At 37.3% G+C, this 19,050-nt stretch overlaps 1 protein-coding gene across 5 annotated transcripts in view; it reads left to right on the top strand.

The window, feature by feature from the left end:
- Positions 1-11,197, top strand: part of PTEN (phosphatase and tensin homolog) — a 70,740-nt gene extending 59,543 nt beyond the window's left edge. For all 5 annotated transcript variants that reach the window (XM_083365020.1, XM_083365021.1, XM_083365024.1 and 2 more), the window contains 2 exons: positions 3,000-3,227; positions 7,461-11,197. In XM_083365020.1, coding sequence (XP_083221146.1) covers positions 3,000-3,227; positions 7,461-7,646 — 414 coding nt within the window. In that variant the 3' untranslated portion in view covers positions 7,647-11,197. The remainder of the gene's footprint in view (positions 1-2,999; positions 3,228-7,460) is intronic.
- The last annotated feature ends 7,853 nt before the right edge of the window (positions 11,198-19,050 follow it).

The raw sequence follows: 19,050 nt of genomic DNA, 5'->3' as shown, positions 1-19,050 counted from the left end.
TAAAAGGTTGGAGATAATTTCCTATTTCTGTACAAACTTGAACAATTAAATATTCTCATTCTTCACTGCTGCACATATGAGCATAGCAGAATTAACATTTCTCAGTGATGAGTGTATCATCTTCGGAGGGGAAAAATCTAGTAAAGTTTGCTTTACTAGTAAATGTCAATTTATTAGACAAATGCATTTGTCTTGGCAAATGTCAACCTGGACTTGTAGGAGTTTTGGATCTAAGGCCAGGCCTGATTGAGAGGGTTGTAGAAAATTTAATATCTGTATATTCAAAACTAGATCATAATAAAAGACTGCTATCTTGATGGGTGAACAGCGCAGCTACCTTAGTTTTTAAATATTAAATTTTCAATCAATTTTAGAGAAATTGTAATAGCTCAGTATTGTTCTTTTCCTGTATGTAACTGTTCTTGAAATGCATTTCAGTAGGATGATGGATGATGTGTACCACTCTGGAATGCCCTTTTGTGTTTGCTAAATAGAAAAGTACTACAAAGGTCAAAGAGGTAGTCCTCGACCTACAAGCACAATTGAAACCAAAATTTCTGTTGCTAAGCGAGGTGGTTATTAAGCAAATTTTGCCCCATTTTATGACCTTTCTTGCCCCAGTTGTTAAGTGAATCATTGCTGTTGTTAAGTTAGTAACATGGCTGTTAAGTGAAGCTGGCTTCCCCATTGACTTTGCTTGTCAGAAGGTTGCAAAAGGGGATCACGTGACCCCGGGACAGTAAACCTGTCATAAATGTGAGTCAGTTGCAAAACATCAGTTTTGATCATGTCATCATGGAGATGCTGCAAAGGTCATAACTGAAAAATGATCCTAAGTCTATTTTTCAGTACCGTTATAACTTTTGAAGAATCACTAAACGAATGGGCTGTAAGTCGAGGACTACCTGTGCCCATTTTGAAGTCATCATTTAGTTTACCATACCAAATTGGCTGCATTTTTAAAAAATTTGCTTAGCATAATTTACCCAAACTGAATAAGTTTTTAGAGGTATTAAGGCATTTCTGTGATTTGTAAGAAGAGGGGAAAAAACAAGTGAAAAGCACATTGAGGATTTAATTCAGATCTTCTGCATCATTTTATTGAAATTACTATAATGGAGCAACTTTGAAAAAAAGCTCAGTGAAAGATAGGCTGTTTTGCCTACTTTTAGATCGTAGTTTCTTAAAAAGAACACCTATAAACCTTTAATGGAAAGGCCACATTAGGTAAAATATTTATGCCCATTATGGTGAATTAGGGATGAAACTAGTGGAAACTGCATTCTTGCTGACTCTACCTCTCAGTAGAAGTGCTAATTCAGCTTTATTGAACAGTCACAGCTTTTGATAACTTCTAGTACATCTATTTAGGGCTATCAAAATACAGAACTAAAAAAAATATTATGCCTACCTTTATCATTACAATTGTGAAATTCTTGTGTGGTTTTATATACTAACATAGATATTTTAAATAGCTTTACTGCACTCAGTGTAAGTTGTAATTAATCTTTGATTCCAGCAGGAATGAAGAAGGGATACAGAGACAACCTTTATATTAGGTTTATTTTTGTTTTGTTTTTTTAAGTGTTACTGCAGTTCTTACCTATTGGAATTGTTTCTGGAGTCTTATGAAGTTTGTAAATTTCAAAGATTATAAATATCCACTCAGTGCCTGATTTTTGTAACAGGCCAGCATCACACCTCCTAGCTCATGTTTTGAGATGAGCGGGAGAAAACAAATAATCCTCAACTTTCTGTTGCTAAGTGAGACATTTGTTAAGTGAGTTTTGCCCCATTTTACAACCTTTCTTGCCACAGTTATTAAGTTCTTAACATGGTTGTTAAGTTAATCTGGCTTCCCCATTGACTTTGCTTGTCAGAAGGGGCAAAAGGTGATGACGTGGTCCCGGGATGCTGCAACTGTCATGAGTCGTTTGCCAAGTGTCTGAATTTTGATCATGTGATCATGAAGAGGCTGCAAAAGTCCTAAGTGTAAAAAACATTGATGAGTCACTCTTTTCAGTGTCGTCGTCACTTCAAATGGTCACTAAATGAGCTGTTCAAGACCAGGACCATCTATATGACCCAGTTAGACAGTGAAACATCTGCAAGTAAACAACCAAGCTCAGAGAGAACAAACAATTCCAATATATGTATATTCCTCTGCCCTATCAGTATTAACCACCATTACTCCATAGTTACTTATGGCATAACTTGGTATCAGGAAAATTCAAGGAAATTAGACAGGAAACAGGATTGATTTAATCTCATTGTGTGATCATCAAGGCACCCCCAGTATATTCTTGACTGTATAATTAGATTTAGCATGAATCAAATATTATTCCTCTTGTTGTATTTGTGAAAGAACAGTTCATTGTCCAGGTCCATTTTAAATCAAATTTGGACAGTACAGTCTTGCTTAACTTTGCTTAGCTTGCTGTGTCTCTTGGTTAGTATGTTTCTTGTCACTCATGAACACAATTAACCACAACTTATCAGAACCAGGATATAAAGTTTGCGAATGTATTCATTATAATTATAATTCACCTTTTAATCCAGGGATGCATTGAGGGGATATTACGATCCTATTTGCACCATGCTGGTTCTAAAATGCCAATTACAGAGCAATTTCTCTCTTCTCAGGAAATGTTGTGCATAAGTACTTCAGTTTCGTGCCAATTAGAAGGCACCTTCCATCCATCCCTAACTTGATTTTAAACTTTCAAATCATCAAGAAGAAATACCTTTTAATTTGATAATGACTCAGTTGCTGAAGGAACAAAATCAAAATATTCAAGCCCAATAGAAGCTGGGTGGGTTAGAAGCAGAGAGTAACTATTTGCTAGCATGGAAATAGAATGGGAAGCAGAACTGTCCTCATTGCAAAACTTTGCAGATATGTTTTTCTGATGTCTTATGTTTGCACTGTTAATCCTAAGACTGTAAATAGGTGGTTATTGTGCTGTGTTATGTTAAAACATCTCCTTTTTTACCTTTAGGACAAAATGTTTCATTTCTGGGTCAATACATTCTTCATACCAGGACTGGAAGAAAACTCTGACAAAGTAGAAAATGGAAGTCTTCTTGGAGATCAGGAACTTGATGGCATTTTGAGTACAGAGCGTTCAGATAATGACAAGGAATATTTAATCCTTACACTAACAAAAAATGATTTGGACAAGGCAAATAAGGACAAAGCAAATCGATATTTTTCTCCAAACTTTAGAGTAAGTATTTTCAAAGCAGTCCAGTAATGTAACATAAACTGTGTGCAATTTATGTTATACGTTGTCGTCTCTGATTCACGCCTACGGCTTATATGCCTTCACAGAGGCCTATTCAGAACTTTTTAGAGCTTACAGAATTATTTTGTGAGTATTCCATCTCCCCCCATAACATTCAGCTAGGCTTAATGTCAGCTGAACCCCTTCTGTTAAACTACTGTATTAATAAGTACACTTGCTATTGAGCTGACATTCTTTCTGCTTCCTATCAGTATTATTTATCCTTTCCTAGTTTTTCTCAGGAGGCGTCTTGAGTTGTGCATCAGCACACTATGCCTGCTGTTTCCCAAGTTCTAATGTTGTGGGAACAGATTTCCTTCTTGGATGGGCATAAGCTCTGCTTTTGTGTCTTGGTGAAGTTTGTGCAGTAGACACTGCCAAAACAGGCTTGTCACAATTGTTCTTCCCATTCATGAATTGTGGTCTATTATCAGGCTTTAAGGTTGGCAAATTTTAGAGCTATTCTGCCCTGCATTAAAGAATTATCCAGTGGTGGATAATTTCAGACAATTCCTTCCACGTAGATCTTTCCCAAAAATGTTCCGAACTCTCTGGATCAAGCTGCAAATAGAAAGATGCATTAAAAAACCCCTCAAACATTTGAAAGGCATACCAAATCTTGTAAAGCGTGTCTATCTGAGAGGATTTCCTGGTTAAGGTCACAAACTCAATGCTACACTATGTTAAAAAAAATGTGTTTTATTTGGAAACAACTCTGCCAGTGACTTTCAAGTTCAGTGTCTTGAGTTGAACACACGGGCAACACTGGTAGGGGATGTTAGGTCTGACTGGCAATGTTTAGGATATCCATCTTCATCCTGGGCTCCAGTATTACCTACCTGCAAGCAGCAGCATACTTAATGACCAAGTAGGTTCATTGTGCTGTCTCTTTTTAAAAAGGATCAGTGCCAACAGTTAAGCTTGGCTCCAAGCTACAGGGTTCCTTTCTGATTCATCTTTGTTCCACAAGAGTCACCAATCTTCTGGGCGATTTCCACCTAGCGTAATTCTGCTACTTGGCCATCTGGGCTGAACTTCGGAAGGACCATTCTTTCTTTTGTTGCTGTCTATCACCACTCTTCTCCTTTCAAACCGCTTGCTACTTACTCGTGTACGTGAATCACAGGTCATAGTGGGAAGTAAACTACTGTATTTTTTGGACCATAAGACACACTTTTTTTCCCAAAAGTGCGGGGGAAACGAGGGTGCGTCTTATGGTCCGAAGGTGATCCGTATGGCCAGCCCCAACCTCTGTAAGTGGAGCACGAATCTGCACGTGCTGAGAAACGCCGATCTCACGCTCCTGCACTCTCCCTCGCTCGGTTTCAGCTTCCCTTGCTACAAGAGAAAGCAGGCTGAAACGGAGTGAGGGAGATTGCCAGGAATGCGAATCGGCTGATCTCGTGCTGCTGCAATCTGCCTCGTTTCAGCCTGCTTTCTCTTGTAGCAAGGGAAGCTGAAACCGAGCGAGGGAGTTTGCAGGAGCGCGAGATCGGCCGATTCGCATTTCTGGCAATCTCCCTCACTCCGTTTCAGCTTGCTTTCTCTTGTAGCAAGGGAAGCTGAAACCGAGCGAGGGAGTTTGCAGGAGCGCGAAATCGGCCGATTCGCATTTCTGGCAATCTCCCTCACTCCGTTTCAGCTTGCTTTCTCTTGTAGCAAGGGAAGCTGAAACCGAGCGAGGGAGTTTGCAGGAGCGCGAGATCGGCCGATTCGCATTTCTGGCAATCTCCCTCACTCCGTTTCAGCTTGCTTTCTCTTGTAGCAAGGGAAGCTGAAACCGAGCGAGGGAGTTTGCAGGAGCGCGAAATCGGCCGATTCGCATTTCTGGCAATCTCCCTCACGCCGTTTCAGCTTGCTTTCTCTTGTAGCAAGGGAAGCTGAAACCGAGCGAGGGAGTTTGCAGGAGCGCGAGATCGGCTGATTCGCATTTCTGGCAATCTCCCTCACTCCGTTTCAGCTTGCTTTCTGCAAGAGAAAGCCGGGCTGCAGGGCCACCTCCGCGGGTACTGCTCTAATGCAGAGAGGGAAGGACAAAGAGGGAGGGAAGGAAGGAAGGAAGGGACAATGGGAGAGAGAGAGAGAGAGAGAGAGAAGGAGAAAGAATTTTTTTTTCTTGTTTTCCTGCTCTAAAAACTGGGTGTGTCTTATGGTCCGGTGTGTCTTATAGTCCAAAAAATATGGTAGTTCCTTACCTGTAGCTGCACTTTTTAAATGGCCATCTGTGAATTTGAACAGTCTTTCTTCCCTACTTGGTTTTTCACTGTTCTTTCAGATTGGGTTTTCGGAACTGGTGGGTAGCCGTGCATCTAGTTACAGGCAGTGGTAGAAGGGTGGAGGGGGAAATAATTCTGTAAACTCGGGAAGGCTTCAGAATAGAGCCACCCGTTGACTTTACAGGTGATAACTCAAATAAAAGGAAGCAAGCTATGCATAACCTTCCAGTCAAATATTTGGGGGAAAATAGTAATGAATTCACGTGGTTAATATTTTAAGTTGGATGGTTGCTTAATTAGGACCTGCCAGAATGCTACACAGAGGTATGCACGTTTTTCATGTTATAAAAGTCTTCATCAGGCAAAGTGGTATAAAAATGAGTAAGCAAAGAAATAAAAATCCAATTGAGCCTAGATGTTATAGTTAATTTCTTGAATTCAGATTTACTCTAAAAATGAGGTGCTGCAGATTAGTTACCAGTGGGAGCGTTGGATATTCCGCAGTATCTACGTTTTTAATAATAAAAAATGTCTTTATGTAAATAAAAGAGTTTACTTTTTAACACTAAAATACTGGATTTTTAAATATTAGTATATCAAATCTTTTATTATGGTCAAAGAGTAGCATAAAGAGATTATCAATTAAAAAGCATAGAAAGCACATCAAAGGCTAGAAAAATAAGGAAAAGCTAAAAATCTAAAAGTTGCACATTAAACAGTCTGAAAGAGAACTAAAAGGAGAGATGAGATTATTAGATGAGTGTACAGGAGCATAAAGATTACTGTGTGGCAGACTAAATCTTATCACAATACAGAGCATTCTGGAATGACAAAGTGGATGGTCATTAAGTTTATGGCACAAGTTTATGTTGTAGCAGTGTTAGTATCTGAGAAGAGCAGAGGGGTATAGAATTATTCTGTCAACCCTGTGCATTTATGTTTCTGTGTGGCCACAGTCACGGGTGCATTGTGTCTCTGGATAGGGGATTTTCCTCTATCAACCTTCAAGGACAGTTGAGGGGAGGTCATGACATTGTGCCATCCGGCAATTAGGCACTTTGAGGTTAATTAAGTAGGTCATAAGGAAGGCAAAGTAGCTTTTGGATTCAGCAGCAATAAAGACTGGGGACCTAGCTAGATCCAGTTGGTGCTTTATGTTTGGTACACGGAGTTTTGTGGCTGCTTCTGCCTAATCATATCCCATGCCGAGTAGATCCGGAGAGAAGCCCAAGGATGAGATTTTAGTTGCCACTGCCTTTTTCCATGTGGACTGAAAAAACATCCTTCATACTTAGCTTGAGCCAAATAGTTGAGAATGGTCACCTACACTTAACATACAAATATATATTATCTATGCTGGAAAATCCATCCTGCTTGTTTTGGCATAACACAATCTTAGTTGAATTTTGTTCAGTAATGTTTTGGAAAGAAAATGAGCTTTCTTAACTTTAATGTGGAATTCATAAGCACACATTTAGGTCATGAAGGAATGTTATTTTGTTCCCTTATTTGCTGTAAAAATCCCAGTGAGCCTTTAGGCCCATTGATTGAAATACTTGTCAGAATCAAGAGGGGGGAAAGTGCATCAGTATTTCTGCACACATTTTGTAAGATGTCTCCAGATTTGACTCAACTGAAGCCCAGAACAAGGAAGATATTTGGAGTTTCTATTAGCCAAATGCAGGTCCATTCTGGCCAAACCTCTTGAGTCACAACATGCACAAAAAATAAATGTGCACCTCAGAATTAATGGGAATGTTTAAATCAATTCAGTCTTTGTCATAATTGATGCTGCTTTGTAGGTTTCCATTGCTTTTTGCGAAGAGAGAACATTTTAGTTTGTACTTAATGAAATATATATTTGCATTGTATCAAATATTTCATTTGCTTTTTTAATGGGCCAGACAGTAGCTCTTTTAGGCACATATTATAGTAATTTCTATTCTCTTTTTTTTCCTAGGTGAAGCTATTTTTCACAAAAACAGTAGAAGAGCCATCAAACCCAGAAGCTAGCAGCTCAACTTCAGTAACGCCGGATGTTAGTGATAATGAACCTGATCACTATAGGTATTCTGACACCACTGACTCTGATCCAGAGAACGAACCTTTTGATGAAGATCAGCATACGCAGATTACTAAAGTCTGATTTTTTTTTTAATTTGGGAAAAAATACCACAACGAAGAAAACTTGAATAAACTGAATTATGGACCTTTTAAAATGGCAATAGGACACTGTGTCAGAATTACCTGTTGTAGGAACAGTTCTTTACCTGACCAATCTCATTTTGCCCTATTAAGCCTTTGGCTTGACACTTCTCCCATTGAAAAAAAGAAAGGAAAAAAAAAGGTTACGTAGCTATGTTATGTATATACCTTTTGGTGTCAAGAGGACGTTGAAATTTCAATTAGGAATACACAGAAATGGCACTTTCCCATTTGATTCCAGTTTTATAAAAGTGGAGACAGATCTGTTGTGTATACGTAGGAATCTTCCTTTTGTGTTCTGTCACCAACTGAAGTTCCTGTAAAGCTCTTTCTAATACACAGGTTCACATCCTGCCCCTTTCTTTGCACTTTTGTGGCAACAGATAAGTCTGCAGTTGGCTCAGAGAAGTCACTGGGTTTTACTACGTTCAAATGCATGTACCATGGATAGGAGTGTGGAAGGAGAAGCTGAGAAAGGAATGTTCTGTGCTGGACCCTGGACTGTGTACCATTTCTAGCTTACATGCACCTCTTTCGCATGCTACAGTAATAAATCCTGGACATTTGAGGAATTGCCGCTGTCACTGCTTGTTTGTGCATTTTATTATTATTTTTTTAAGCATAATGGTGCTAGAAAAGGCAGCTGGAGGGGAACAGGAATGAACCTTCAATGGCATCGTAAAAGGTCTATGAATGAAGGGATTAAAAAAAAATACGGTTTTGCGTGAAACAAACCAGATCTTCGGCTTGTACACATGACAGTTAAAAGGGATGAAGGGGTGTGCGTACAGGCTCCACCCCACATCCCTGCACATTTAGCTGCCCTGCAGAATTTCACACACACCTGTAGTCACTAAGATATGTAGGGAGTTGTAAGTGCTGCAAAGAATGTAGTTTACTGTTCAATGTATTGGAAAGGTTGATAAGGCTGGAGTCCTTCAGTTGCAGGTGTCTCCAGGTGAACACAACACCTGCAAAACTTCCTGTTGTAGGCAGGGAATGTTAGGGGTGATGCTTGCCTGTGTACCCTCACCCTTGGGATAATTTGAGTGCATATGTTTGCATGTTGCAGTCTAATTGCCCGCAGAGGGCAACAATAATAGTCATACCGATGTGATGGTTATCTAGCAGAGATGGGCGTACAAAACTGTTTTGTGTGTTATAATTGCCATTCCCAAGCTTTTGGATGATAAATGTCAGAGCAATATTATGTCTAAAAAACCAACAACCCACCCCCACCCCACCCCATTTGTCTTTCAAAACATGGAATTGCCATTTTGATTTTTTGTGTAAAAACCTGCTTGTTTATTGGTTAACATATTCATTATTATCCCACTCGAGTAAAGAAATTTGAAATCCATTGTGCCAGTCCACTAGCATTAATAACAAGATTGTAGTGGCAACTAGTCAAGGCAAAACTCAGGCTGAATACTGGACAAAGGAGCAAACTTGCTCCTTCAACATTCATTGGTGAATTTTGTTATCTTTTCTAATCCTGTGTGTAGTCCTGTGCCTATAATTTTATACTGATTTTAGTAGAGCTTGCATGTAGCTGCACAGAACCATAGCTTTCATCCATTATGTAAACTTTTTAAAACGCTAATGTTCAGGCTTCCTAAGTTGATCCAGTTCTGCAATACAGAAGATGGAGATTTGATTGGCAAGAGGCAACTTCAGAATTACCTCTGGCTTTTGTCCAGTGAACTGCGTTGAACTTGGCTTTCATACAACACTTTTGCCAGCAACATTAGCTACCTAAAAAAGTAGTGCTTTAAGAATATGTGGATGTTGACAGTGTTCAATGTCTTGTACAGTTCTGCTATTTGGCAGGGAGCTCCAGATTGGAAATTGTTGAATGGCTTTTTGCACTGTTGTTTTTCCTTTGGAGTGTGAAGGTCTGAGTAAGGGTTTTGGATTTTGAATGTGTCAGTAGTTCTGAGAAGCCTTGCATATGTTTTTATGGTATAGTCATTGGAAAGGAAAATGTCATTATTTATATATACATATATACGTATGTATGTATAACACATATATATTATGCATACTCTCCTATAGTTAATTTCAGCTACCATCCCATAGAACATGGCAAGAATTCCTCTGACTGAAAGGTTTGAGTCCTAATTCAAACTTTATTTATAACAGTAATCATCATTGGCGTGAAAATGCATTCTCCTCTGGTAATTTCTTAAGTTTCTGGACTGTGTGCTTAAATTTTCGGATGTACAGTAGCTTACATGTCTAAAATTACTTGAAGGCATTACTTTGACAGGAGCTTACTGTTAGGCCCTGTGCCATCCCTCCTCATCTGTATTCTAACTTCCAATAGTTTGTCACAATAGTTAAAGGGCAGTTGTGTAAATTAGCACCGAGGGTTTTTGCTGTGGCATGGTTGCAAACTGAAGGGTCGTTTATATGCAGCACCAATTTCTTTCAGCTTTAAGGGAGGGAGAAAGGAAGGAGTAAGTTTTAGGGTGCCAGTGTACAGTTCCATGTTTAAATTCTAGCAACGTGCAATATGTTAACGATGCCTGTGGTTGCCACAAAGTGCCTCGTTTACCTTTTTAAAAATACTGTTCAGATGTGTCATGCATGCAGATGGAAGGGGTGGAACTGCGCACTAAAACAGAGGCTTTAATTGCAGTGCTTGAGTAGAGCTGCCTCTTTACTCTGCCAGTTCAAAATTCTCAGTCTGTTTTCATATAGAACACACACACGCACACACACACACACACAAACACTTTAAAAAAAATCTATTTAAGCAGCCTTATTCTGATTCAGCCTCTTCAGATACTATTGTGCTGTGCAACAGTGGCTCTGTGTGTAATGCTATGCACACGACAAGAAAATGACATGTACAGGTTAATGTCTCATATGAATCAGATGTCCGTTTGTTATTGTGTTAACAGCCCTTTATCTTAGTGTTAAATCTCCACTTAAAACTGATTAAAGTTTCATTCTTGTCACTGTGTTGGGTGTATTAAGTCACTTTTGTGAGATGGGCGGCCATATAAATTGTTTAAATATATAAATAAAAAATAAAATAAATATATGGAAGTATATTGAATAAAATGCTTATGTTTCTCTAAAGTTATATGAGTCATAATAAGCACATTTAAAAACACCAAATTTCAAGTTTCTTTAAAAAGCAGATTGGTGGGCTTTTGCTATTTTTTCATTGAATTTTAAAGGTAACTCTTTCTTGCAATGTTTTAAAAGTTTTCCATTATGAAAGTATGAATGTGACTATAACTTTTCATGTTTGGGATCTACACCTTGATTTTGAGTGCGTTAGTGTGGGCATAGCATTATGTTACAACCTTTGCATTAAGACGGACAAGTGATTCTGTACAGTGCCCCATTATGTATATTTCCACCTACAGTGCTCTCAGCTTCTTGCCTTTGAGCTAGCTGGAGCTGATGGGATCCGAAGTCCAAAACCTTTGGAGGATGTTGCCTGCATATCCCTACATTAAAAGGTTGCATGTGAAAACATGTTTTTAAAAAGATTGGTCTTTTCTTCAATCCAAAGTAACCATGATCACAAATTTTGGAAAAAATCTGCCTGAGGTCAAGAAAAGCTAAAGAAGACGGATACTAAATAACCCATTACTCTGATTGCGTTGTAAAGTGGCTGTTTTATTTCCTTTCCAAACTAAAGCACTTAAATAATTACAGTTTGAATGTTGATCAAATGTCTCCATCTTTTTGTTTTCGTGGTAAGATTGAATATATTAGATCTGGATGGGTTTAATCCTGCAGCATTCAAATCTTTTATCACTAATAGAAATAAGCAATTTTCATGAATAATTTTGTTCCATACAAGAATCAAATACAAGTAGAAGCATTTTCAGTGTTAATATCTCTGGAAACAGCCCAAAGTTTTTTACAAGGTTTAACATAAATAACATTTAACATTTTCTAGAAGCCAGTAAAAGAATTTTGTTTAAAACTATAACAATTGTTCAAGTCTCTTATATTTCATCTGTTAAATGCATACAGTTTTGAATGTTGAGATGATCTGAATTTGTAGTACTATTCTTGAGTGATACACCGAATTCTGCACAAAATGCTCTTTTATGCTGTACTTGTTTTCAAAGATTAAAAGTCACATCACTGTTTTTCCTCCCCATTTTGGAAGTGCAAGCACTCATTAAATTTCACAAATTTCAACAGAGAGGTAGAGGCAGTCCTCAACGTAGGACCACAGTTGAGCCCAAAATTTATGTTAAGTGAAGAATTTATTAATTGAGTTTTCCCCCGTTTTATGATTTTTCTTGCCACATTTGTTAGGTGAATCACGAGTTGATAAGTGAGTAACACAGTTACTAAGTGAATCTGGCTTCCCCATTGACCTTGCTTATAAGAGGGTTGCACAATTAGTGACTCCAGGACACTTGAGTGTCATAAATATGAGTCAGTTGCCAAGCATCTGAATTTTGAGCATGTGACCTTGGGGATGCCGCAATGGGCATCATCATCGGGCATAATCACTTTTTTCAGTGCCATTTTGTAACTGAACGGTCACTAAACCTGTTGTAAGTCAAGTACTGTGTACCATCTGCACTGTGGGTTTCTGCTAGTAACTACACCTAGGTCCTAGCCACCCGCATGTGTTTTAGCATGCTAGTCACAATAGTTGCTTTTACAGTGAAAAGGGTATGAATCCTGAGAAAGAAATCCCATTGTACGTCGGTTGATTTTTTTTTTTAAAAAAAGGTAAATTCGATAGGCTTGAATTACGAAATATTTTGAGGATGTAGAAGATGTCTTGCTGAAAATAGTACTTACACGATGAAAGCAAAGCAAGCAGAAGATTAAGTGAAATATTTATTGAACAGTTTACTTCCAACACCAAGGGTAAAATAAAAATTTTATGTATTTCGGGATAAATTGTTAAGGAGTGATTGTGGTGATGCGAGCAGTGTTTTTTGGGCATGTGAACGTGCTTACACTTTTGCATGCAGACCTTGCAGTTTCGTGGTCTGAAAACCTAAAGGACTGAGATAGGATGGATGGATGCAACTAGGCCCGTGTACCTGAAAATCAGCTCCTCGACGAAGGTCATGTTTTGTCAAGGAAAATGGAATGAAAAAGTTGCAAGTTATACAAAAACGACAAAACAGAATTAGAGTACGTAAATGAATTTGGTCTAATGCTTTTTTCCTGCTTTCTAGTCAGACTTGATTCCTGGCAACTATATGGACAGGTTCGTGCAATTTCCTTGCTGGCAGTTTCAGAAATGCCTTGCCATTTTCTTGTCCCAAAGGTGTGTTTTTTTCAAAAGGCAACTGGACTTTGTTTTCCCTTGAAGACGTTTCCCTTCTCATCCAAGAAGCTTCTTCAATTCTGACTGGCTATTAGAAGCTTCTTGGGTGAGAAGCGAAACGTCTCCAAGGGAAAACAAAGCCCAGTTGAAAAAAAGCACCTTTGGGACAACCATGGACCTGGATGACTTGAGAATCGCCATAGACATTTGCCGTTGACTTCTTCCTAGAGCTGCAAGACAGTGATTGGTCCAAAGACACCCAGCAGACTTTCTAGCCAGAAAGTCTTTTTTTTAAAACTACCCACTCTCGCTCTTGGGTCTAATGCAGTATCTTCTGCATTAGACCCAACTGGTTCTCTTAAATGCTTACTAGAGCTGAGAAAATAGATGCAGGAATTTTAACACATGCAAATGCCAGCAGAAAGATAGTACTATACTTTTTTTTTCTTTTTTAAATGAGGAATAATGGTTGAAAGGAGCAATTCTGTGCACTTCTATGGAAATGAGATCTGACCATGTCAATAGAGGCATGCCCTCTATAGAATAGAAATAATAGAAATAAGTGGGTGTGGTAAATCGGGTTGTAGATGATTGTAGATGCTATATATACAGGTGAGTGACCAGGACAAAACAATTATCACTGAGATGGTTCAGTCATATAAAAAAGACTGAATTAGAATCAGATTGTAATACAAATATGTGAAGACTGAATAAGTTGAGACTGAAGAAAAATGCTTTTGGATGGATCTACTGAGAACCTCAAAAGTGTATGAGAGGTTTTAAGAAACAACAAGCAATGGAAGAAGTAGATTGTTATAGGAGAAACAAGAATGGTTTGCAGGAATCATTACATTGAAGTATAATTAATGGGCATACAGTTAACCTATATTTCCTCCATGTCTCACCTACCGTAATTTCTTTGGCTTTCTTTATTCCTTTTTTCCCCACTTTGTATAATATTGCTTACTTCAAAAAAGAAAATCGCATGATGAAGATGAGTGGATTGATAATTTTAGAAAATGGCAATATGGTACAGTAACCTTTTATCAAGAATCTTCATATTGGTGTCTTTTTTAAAAAATTCCTGCCTGTTTATTAAAACCAAACCAAGGATTGCTTGCAGTCGCAAACCTTCAAACATAAAATGTTTGAATGAAACTAAAAAAAAAAAAAATTACAGGAAGTCAAAGTGATTTTGAAAAGAGATGAATTTGATTGAAATCTTACCACTGTCCACATCAGGCTCTATCTGTAACCACTGTCAAGTCCACATTTCCTTATTGAAACTCTTAATGGTTTATTCTTGCCAGTCAAGTGAATGGGCATATGCACAAATGGGAAGGATCTTCCACATCCCCACTTTATTGTGATCAGATAATTCAGAATGCTTAGAGCTTCCTTATTTTTGTTTATATATATATATAAAGAAGAAGCAGGACAAGAAGCGACGGATGGAAACTAATCAAGGAGAGAAGCAACCTAGAACTAAGGAGAAACTTCTTGACAGAACAATTAACCAGTGGAACAACCTGCCTCCAGAGGCGGTGAATGCTCCAACACTGGAGGTTTTTAAGAGAAGACTGGACAGCCATTTGTCTGAAATGGTATAGGGTTTCCTGCCTGAGCAGGGGGTTGGACTAGATGACCTCCATGGTACCTTCCAACTTTACTATTATGATTGTTGTTGTTGTTGTTAGTTGCGAAGTTGTGTCCGACCCATCGCGACCCTATGGACAATGTTCCTCCAGGCTTTCCTGTCCTCTACCATCTTCTGGAGTCCATTTAAGCTCACGCCTACTGCTTCAGTGACTCCATCCAGCCACCTCATTCTCTGTCGTCCCCTTCTTCTATTATGATTATATTATTTTAAAAAATGCAAATCTTTGTCTTAAATCTAAAATAATCATTTCCTCTCTCTTGAATAAATGCAGTTATTTACCAAAGTTGAATTGGATGCTGTCAAAGCTAGTTACTGAACTGTATTTGAGAAATCACAAATTTTGAACTGGATTCTGTAAATAGAGTTATTCTGCTGCTGTTATCATCTGTCTCAATTTTCTTTATTACTGATATTAATATGCTAATAATTAACACCTTAACATTAATTATTAATGTTAAAACATAGATAGATAGATAGATAGATAGATAGATAGATAGATAGATAGATAGATAATAGACTGTTTCAGTTTAACAAGGTAGCTGTCATACTATCTTAGTATATAACCTGAATGAAGATTTGTCCTCAAGAGAACAATTGCTGAGCTATTTTCTAATGGTGATCAGATGCTACTGGTAGCCATGATAGTTACAGTGCAACAAGTTTAATGCAGGAATCCTGAATGGGTGCCAAGCAGTGGCCCCTCATGGGAATAGTGAGGGATCAAATTTAAGAGAAAATTCTGTCGATTTGGCGTTCTTAGGTTCCAGCCACCTTGGGGAGCACCTGCGGCCGGCGTCAACTTCCCTCCGCCCAGTACGCTCCCACAGAGAGGGCCTCCTCAGGGTGCCACCAGTCAAAGAATGCCAACTGGTGGCCCCCAGGGGGAGGGTGTTCTCTGTGGGCACGCCGGATTTATGGAACCATCTTCTGGTCAAGCTCCGGATGGCGCCTGATCTCCGCTCCTTCCGGCGCGATCTTAAAACCTACCTTTTTGAACAAGCTGGCCTGGCCTGATGGGATGGGGTTGGGTTTTATAAATTGATCTTAACTTTTTAATCTGTATTAATTTATTATGGGCATTGCTGTTTAATTACTTTTTAATTTTTGTATCTTTTTTTATTATGTATTGCCCTGTTCACCGCCCTGAGTCCTTCGGGAGAAGGGCGGTATACTAAATAAATAAATAAATAAATAAATAAATAAATAAATAAATAAATAAATAAATAAATAAATAAATAAAGTGATGGTCATAAGCATCAGTGTACATTTCCCTTGAGGATTGCTATAATTACTGCTCCATCTTGGCTTTATGACCAGCTTTGTTTATAAGTGGAAAAGCATCTCTCCTTATTACATGCAGCAAGTGTAAAAACAAATAAAACACAACAGGACACATGGTTATATGCCATGCCTAGTTGAATTGTTCAAAAAGCTTGGGTAAACAAAAGTATCTTTACTTGATATTGAAAAGGCACAAAAGTAGCATCAGGTAAACTCAAGAGGTAGATTCATTACGTAGAGGCACCAGAGAAGAATATGTAAATTGGAAGAAATAATCCAGCTATTTCTTTAGACAACAGAAATAAAGCCCCATTTATTATACATCTGGTACATTTGATGGAGCAGATTAAAGTTACAGCGATGGCTGACCCATTCTGAACCAAGTGCAGTGGGGGGCACAACACATTGTAATACACAGTTAACCGGATTGTGTCTCCCATTTGCCTTACTGGTTGTTAAGAATAGCAGGAAAAGAGTCTTTTGAAGATGCCATTATGGGAGATTTGACCAATGGATCCTCAGAGAGAGGTAGGGCCTTAAAAGATAAGATGGTGAATGAAGTAGTACAGATGTGGAAGCAAGAATGGTTTCCAAGGATAGAAATAGCTGGAGTGAGTGGTGTTGGTGTGAACAAGGTTTAGCAATGTTTCCTTTTCCTTACATCTTTATTTTGCTGTTTCTTACACCATGTTTGCCTTGTTTATTCCCCAGTGTGTACATACGCATGTATGATCTCTTGCCAGGTTTTACATATTCTATCAACAGGTTTGATTTCTCTCCCCTCTTGCTTTTCCCTCTACAATCTGTTTTCATTTTTACATTTTGTTAGTTACCTGGCATTTTAACCACATAAAAATGAATAATTGCCATCACTAAACATTATTTATTATTATTTTATTATTATTAATTTTATTTGTATACCACCCATCTCCCGAAGGACTCAGGGCGGTGAACAGGGCAGTACATGTTAAAAGACAAAATACAAAAGTTAAAAGAGATTAAACAAAATGCCCACAACTCTGACAATAGGTTAAAACACATTAAAAATAATAAAACCCAACCCCATCCCATCAGGCCAGGCCAGCTTGTTCGAAGAGATAAGTCTTTAGATCGCGCCGGAAGGAGCGCAGGTCGGGCGCCATGAAGACATGAGTTCAGTACTGGAATATATAAACTACAGATGTTACTGACATATATGCTTACCCAATTTATCTTTCGACAAATTTTGAAAGTATGTTTTATTAATTTTTTAACATAATCACCTTAATATTCTGTAGACAGTGTGTTGTCTGGGTTTACTTTTAACAAACATTAACAATTAAATTCTATAATCTATAATCCACATGGTAACTTTACATGATTTCCCCTTTTCCCCATAGTGTTAACCTTAAGTTAATACAATTCTTATTGTTTTAATAAATGATAAGTATAAACATTTTCTAATATTTCTACAAATAATAATCACAGCAATGTAGTATTCCTTTTCTATCTAGTCATTCTGGTTGTCTCACCATATATCCTGTTTACAGTTCTTGTTTGCATTTGTTTTTCCCACAATGTTCTAAACATTTTTACTGGTTAAGATTTTCTCAGAGTTCATTACATTTAAATATTTAAATCTATTTTTTTCTCATGTAAACCAACCCAATACTTTTACCTTTCTTAAGGAATAAATAAGACTAAAAAGAAGAAGAATGAGAATAAAAATAAAATAAATAAAATGATAGTATACTACTTAAAATCCCTATTTCGTATAAGCTAACACATATTTATTTCCAAAAAAAATTGTTCTTTTTTTACCATAATTGAAAATGTATTTAATCTTAAAATATTTCCTTTAATAATCCTAATCCTCTATTCTTTTAACTCTTAATCAAAACATTTTTAAATCCATTTATAATTTTCTTAATCACCTTTAAATATCTAAAACATTTCCTTCATATAGGCCATTCCAACTCTTTTATATTACACATCTCCAACAATAAAATAAAAAGGAGAAAGAAAAAGAAAGCACTATGCTTGCCCAGTTTATCTTTTGATAAATTTTGAATTCCATTAATTTCACACTATGAGATAAAATTTCTTGGAAGTTGTTTTTGTAGAAAAATCCCATCTTAAGTACTTAGACTTTTCATTATACTGTCAGAATTAACCCTCTAGTGTAATTTGCAGTCTTACAATATTTAGGTAGGTTTGTCCCCCATTGGGGCCCCTGCTAATGAAAAAAAAAGTTCAAATAAAGGAACAAAAGAAGTGCTTCAATTCATATTTATTTGACAGAGAAGATACGTGCATCCAACTTTGTAGTAATCACATTTTGGCAAATTAAAAAAACAACAACAGGCAATGTTTATTGCCACTTGTCCTTTTAACTTCAAACCATTTTATAAATTGAAAAACATGCATAAAAGCCAGTAGGTATCTCAGAACAATGTTTAAAGAGTTGAAAAGTCTTTTATTTATTTGGGAACCACTATCCTTCATGTCATCACATTACATAAACTAATTTACATTTTGAATATAACCCTTTAATTTGGATATTTAATTAATCACATTCAGGAGCTACAGTAAACATTAGGCAGTTTTTTGTTTCAGATTTTCATATACTTTTGGCATATTTCTATCAATGAAAGAAACTAATCCAAGGAAAAGGTTCAATTAGACTTTCAGGAAATATGGTTCCGCATTACAGATGCCAATTATTAAGCACTGTAGCATAGAATTCCACCATAGTTTTCTTCAAAAGATTTGATACATCAACATAGATTTAGAAAAATCCATTCTCAAATCTGGTGGTTTATAACTTAAATGTGCCACCTGCTTTACATATCTTTGCTAACTAGTACCTTTTAGCTCTGACTTTGATTATTCTTACAGTGAAGTGAAAATTACAGATTATATTTGTACTTAAGCTTCATATCAAGTTTTTAATTATTTGCTCTAATTTTTTGTTGTACATTTGCATCATACTTTTATGTCAAACCTTCACTTGACTGGTAGTTTGAACCATTCCATATGTGCAACTCTTTTCAGTACAGATAACTCTGATTTTAAGTGGAGACTAATATTATGTGCTTATTTTTAAAGAGATATCACCATCACCTGGTGATTCAGAAGTGTAAAATCAGAGAATAGGGA

This window comes from Vipera ursinii (assembly GCF_947247035.1).
Source record: "Vipera ursinii genome assembly, chromosome: 5".
Classification (NCBI taxonomy): Eukaryota; Metazoa; Chordata; class Lepidosauria; order Squamata; family Viperidae; genus Vipera; species Vipera ursinii.
The sequence above is the reverse complement of the archived record's forward strand: the minus strand, read 5'-3'. Positions and strand labels throughout refer to the sequence as shown.